The following is a 5608-nucleotide window of genomic DNA, read 5'->3' as shown; positions in this document are numbered from 1 at the left end:
ACAATTATTTGAAAAGCATATGAAAGGAAAACGTTTGAGCTAGGAAATGAGGATTTCTTTTTTAAAGTAACACAAGTCAAAGGTCCGTCTAGATAGATATATTCAAGATAATTAGTCCATTTTAAAAGTTAATTCATACTCAGTTTCATTAAAGCACTGTAGGCACACAGTAAGAAGGAGAATTAACTAGCTGAGCTTAGTTGGTTTTGTCTTGCTGCTTTTTGGAACTAAAATTGTAAAAATTGAATTCGGAATAAGCATGGTCAAACATTTTCTCTTTGTCAAGTGCAGAGTAATGCTTACTTTGAAACAATTTTAGTGACTTCTTTGTGCAAAGAAGCAGGAAAAAGTTTGCCCATGGTCATACAATAAGCCTATATAAGTGAGGCTGAAAATAAAATACATGGGTTGTTGGTCTGCAGCAGGTTCCTAGGCTTGAGATTTTTCTACCTCAGGTTTTGTCACTATCAAATAGGAAAATATATTTAAAAACCTGTATTAACAGTATTTTTCTCATTACATATATACAAAATTGTTTGCTAAAAGAAAAAATAAGATTTCAGTATAAATAAGAATGTGGTATATTACACAGTTATTTTCTATATTTAATCTTTGATTGTCAATTCACTGTTTTTGATGCCTGTATCAGTGTCATTTTAGCAGCTTCAGCATTTTCTGTCCTTTGGCTTAGCTATAGACCTCCAGTGTTTCTATAGCACTTTTCATTTTAACTAAATAAAATTTTTTTTCAGTTTAACTAGTGATAGGTTTTCGTAAAAATGGCAACTGTTTGACTGAGTTAAATACTTAACATTTACTGTTGCTTGAGCAGTACATGTAACAGAGAAGGTGTACATCCATTTTTTTAAAGGAGGAAAGAAGTCAAAGCACACAAGAAAAGAGGCACAGCTGTAACAAACGCTAAAGAGCCAAAACTTAAGAAGAGAAAATTATCTTGCTCAGAAAAAAAGAAGTCCAAAAAAACCACCCATAAAGGTAAATTTAAATTTTAGAGGTTCAATTCTTAAAATACTCAAATATGTTAGTTGAATCTTAGTTTTGCTATAGCTACATATCTATAGATACAGATATATTATTATATATAAATACAGATATGTAACTTTCTTGACTGTGTAACACAGGTGGTCAAAAAGATACATTTCTTAGGTAAAATTTCCTCGGTGCACAAAAAAGATAAATTTGTAGAAAAAAAGATAAATTTCTTATATTTTACAGAGAGGGAGAGCCTTTTGAAAAATTTGCGTTGCAAGGAAAATTTGTCCAAGACAGGGTTGTGAAGTATTTAATTCCTTGATGCTTTGGGGTTGAAAGCCTTTTGGAAATGATAGATAACCTCTTTACACCACAGATCTCAGGATTACGTATTCGAGCTCAAACTGATGACCTTTGAACTCATGCAAAAACAATCTTTTTACTTCAGTGTTTGCTTGCTTTCTTTGAATACATGGTGTGTGCGTGCATGTGCACATGTTTATGTGTAATATATTGTGATAGAAACACTCTTGTAAACAGTTTAAGATGTCAGATAAAAGCAAGATAAGCTTACTGGTTTCTACATGGTGTTTCTTTCCAGATCAGGTTTCTTCAGAAGATTCAGATAGTTCTGATAAAGGTAAAGTTTTTTAATATCTTCTGCATTTTATGTTTTTGTAATAAGTTGTATTATTTCATGGTCATTTGTTACTGTTTTATTTGCTGGCAGTTTTAACATTTTATAAGGTAATAAGAATGCCATGTGAAAACAAGCAGAGATACGAAGGGTCAAAATTATTACTTGCAAATTATTGGAGAAAAACTGTTGGGAATTTTAAGAAGGAAATCTTTTTAAGTTTAAGGAAGGGATAAAAATGTGGGCAGATAACAGAATGGAAATAATCAGAAAAATGAGAGGTCAGGTTGTTCCAGAGAAGAGTAGAGGGTGCAAAAATAGGTATGTTGTTAATTGCATGGGTCTAGGTATGCAAATGTGTGCTGTGTAAAGAAAGTACTTTTCCATTATCATAGTTACTACATTTCCTTTCAAGGAATGATACTATTATGTACTCTACTGACAAAATTAATAGATTTTAAAGAAATCCTAGGCTTTAACTAAAGTCTTTTCCAGCTGCCACCTGTAGTACCTCAGAGACCTACTTCTCGCGGGTGGATGCACTCGTAGTCACTCTGCAGGCACAGCTTGTCTCTGTATCTCTGGAATTCCAGTCCCCAGTTTCTTTTTTGATGAAACAAGCTCCATCTCCTGGTCATGCCAATTCTTGCTGCAGACTGTCTAGAAGGGATTGAATGTTTCTACTGAATGCTCTGCTGTGCTATACTTTTTTAGGAATGCCCTTAGCACCTATGTTTTCCCAGTTAGATACAGGAAGACCTGAAGTGGTTTACTTACGACTCAGCCCCTGCCCCAGGTTTCTGTTTTGTCAGGAAAGCGCTATTGGAAGAGTAGGGATTTTTAGGTATATTTCTGATAAGGAGGATTATTTTGGTTTTCACTCCTTCTGTATACTTACACGAAACAGTTATGCAGTAATCCATGTTTCCTGACAATTTCACTTATGAGTTACAGTTGATAAAAGTTGTCATTCAAGTAGAAGTAAAGTAATTGATTCATTTAATATCATGAATTGAAACTGTATTGTAATTCGGGGTATGTGATTATAGACCCTTAATTTTAGGAACAAAGTGCTATGCTGCTGCCATGTGAAGATCAGTGTTTTGACATGATTGTTGTTATGGTTGGCCAAAATACTAGTTCCGGTTATCTAAGAGTCTTTTTGATGCTGTATTGAATAACATTATGAAATGTTTTCATTTTTACTTTTTGCAAAGTAAAGTGGTTTTTTTTATTCTCATGGTTACAATTACACATTACTCCTAGTATTATACCATCTAAAATAAAAAAGAAAAAAAAAGATAAATTCTTTCAAATTTATTTCATAAGTACTTTAAATTTTTTAACAGATTCAGATAACAGCGATGCACAAGATGGTCCTTCAGATGCTGACTTTTGGAAAGGTCCTCTACAAGAACCAGATGAAAAATCACGGTTAGTTTGATCAAGTGAACTTGTAGCTAATTAAGCATAACGGTGTCCATTCAGAACTGAAAAGGCAGAGATTTTTTCCTCAGTGTTTTAATGAGTATTCAGACACTTAAAATTATGTCAGAACTCCTTCCATGTAGTGAACCTAAGTATGTTTCTTTAAAGAGGACACATAGACAACACTGGAGGAGAAACCTTTGTCAAGCCACTACCATGCCACTGCTGTCTTACCCCCTCCTGTACCATTAACTATCTTGGAAGTAAATCCTAACAGTCAACTCACTGCTGGTGAGCAGAAGGGGAAATGTGAAGGGTATTGGACTGTATGGAATAAGTCAAAATGGTCTATATCAGCTACAAATTCTAATCAGAAGTTTGCTGAATCTTTTTCATACAAAGATTATCTCCTAGGTACAGAGGTACGGATCCAAAGCAGAACTTTCTTTGACTGTTTTTGTTGGGTTTTGTTTTTTGTTTTTACAGGGAGGAGGAGTTCGATGAGTATTTTCAAGACTTGTTTCTCTGAAACTTGAAATTGATGTACGCTGATTTTCTTCATGTATTGTCAAGATGAAAGTCTGGAAATCCAGTCATAATTAGGGACCAGAGACCTTTTCTGCCAGCATACCTTTTCGACAGTCACTCATATGGACCATCTCAGTAGATTGTCTTTGTAGAAGGCTTCAGGTCTAAAACCTTTCGTTTTCTTGTGGTAGGCTGTATACTCATGAAATAAAAGAAATCATTTTTTCAGTTCAGTACAAAAGATATATGGCACCCCAACTTAAAAGTAGGAAGGATGTAAACAAACAAGAATATCGTTTCTTGACATTACATCAAGGAAACTGGTTGCTTTTTATTTTATCCCAAACTTCAGTTATAGTCAGATTTTTGTAAGGGGGCACTTTGGAAGATTCTGTTATTAGTTTAAAGCCATACACTTTAATGTATTTGTATTTCTAATTTATTAAACAAGAGTTAATAGCCTTAAATTTATTGGTCATGTAGACTTTAATATTCAGATATTAGTCTCTGTAAGTATTTCTAAATGCTATTGGAGAAGTTCAGTTTTTATCAAATACGTATTTTGCTTGACTTAAGTAAACCATATCTGAAACGTCTCCCCTACTCCTTAGAAAAGTTTAGTTCATTGTGACTTTGTTTTAAAATTTAGTTACAATATGATGTGACTGATAATTCCACTTAGAAAAATCTGATTGGTTGGTGACATTTTTGATGGAAAAAATAAAGTGTGTAGCTTTCTACTGTAGATGCACGTGACTTGTATGTTATGTATGGTTTCTGAGCTCCTTAACGTTGATTGAGTGTTAATCCTTCTTTAAAGCATAGTCCCAAATATTCCAGTAAAGAATGTATATTACTTGAGAAACTAACTGGATTCATCTTCCTTTTCAAATTGCAACACAACTTTAAACATTCTTTATTTTATATTACCAAAGAAAGTCTGCACACTAATAGTTACAGTGGCTGTTTTCTTTGTCAGATGAAAATTACTTGGATATAAAGGACAAACTTCTTTTTAATTAAATGTTCATGTCAATCTGAGGAAAGTTAATGTTGTATAAAATATATTTTTGATAAGTACTTCCCATTGTAGATATATTTATAGGAATTACTTATAATAAGTATTTGATGTGGAAAATGTAACAGCAGAGATGGTTGCAGTGTATTTATGAACATTTTACATGCACTCATAAGTTGAAAACTGTATTTACAAGTATTACTTAACATAATTACATTTTAAACAGTCTGTACTTACATAATAGATGACAGTACAAGGATGTATTTAGGGTGTCCTTGAGTAAGAAATAAACGTAGCCTTGCATGAAGGCTTCTTTAGATAAGAAGGTGGATTTAAAGGTTAATTCTCTGTCATCTTGCAAGCTTGGTTGAGAGTCAAATCCAATCTGCTGCAATCTGCTTACGTGTATGCAACTTGCCCAAAGGGGCTTTGGTCGAATGCGTTGCTATATTTGTTGCTTCAAGTTTTGTATATTATGTGTTCTGGATAACTAACTCCTTTTTGGGTCTTCAAAGTTATGGTTATGAAATGGTACAGTATACATGCTAAACACATCATTTAATACAGTTTGAATAAAATTACATGGTTAAACAACCTTGAAATAGCTTTCTTTAGTATCTGCATTTAATACAGAAAATAATACATGAGGCTTGGTTTTATGTCGGAACTAAGTTTGCATAAAATATTTGGCCCATTTATAAATAAGGATGTAATAAGCGGGATTTTTTGGTGGATTCCTTTAATTTTGGGTGATAGCTGTACACAATATCTGTGTTCTTAGAGCATTCTTAGAAAGCTATATACTATGGCAAATCGTTCAGTCATTCTCCCGTCTCTGTGTGTGCTGAGGGCCCTTCAGAGAAAAAAAAAGTATGGGTCTGCTTTCTTTAAAGGGGGAAGAAAAGTGGCAGGTTGCGTCTGCATGTCAGAGTTGTTTGTTGCAGGAATTGCATTTGACATCCATCTCCTCTTAGATTTGGACCTGGTTCCAGTGAATACTCAGA

At 33.6% G+C, this 5608-nt stretch overlaps 1 protein-coding gene across 1 annotated transcript in view; it reads left to right on the top strand.

Moving 5' to 3' along the window:
* FRA10AC1 (fragile site, folic acid type, rare, fra(10)(q23.3) or fra(10)(q24.2) candidate 1) overlaps positions 1 to 3587 on the top strand; it is a 43228-nt gene extending 39641 nt beyond the window's left edge. The window contains exons 12-15 of the mRNA XM_009888794.1: positions 872 to 996; positions 1595 to 1633; positions 2980 to 3064; positions 3545 to 3587. Coding sequence (XP_009887096.1) covers positions 872 to 996; positions 1595 to 1633; positions 2980 to 3064; positions 3545 to 3587 — 292 coding nt within the window. The remainder of the gene's footprint in view (positions 1 to 871; positions 997 to 1594; positions 1634 to 2979; positions 3065 to 3544) is intronic.
* The last annotated feature ends 2021 nt before the right edge of the window (positions 3588 to 5608 follow it).

Source organism: Charadrius vociferus, unplaced genomic scaffold (genome assembly GCF_000708025.1).
Source record: "Charadrius vociferus isolate BGI_N301 unplaced genomic scaffold, ASM70802v2 scaffold436, whole genome shotgun sequence".
Classification (NCBI taxonomy): Eukaryota; Metazoa; Chordata; class Aves; order Charadriiformes; family Charadriidae; genus Charadrius; species Charadrius vociferus.
Note: the sequence above shows the minus strand (reverse complement) of the source record. Positions and strands in the feature narration are given on the sequence as shown.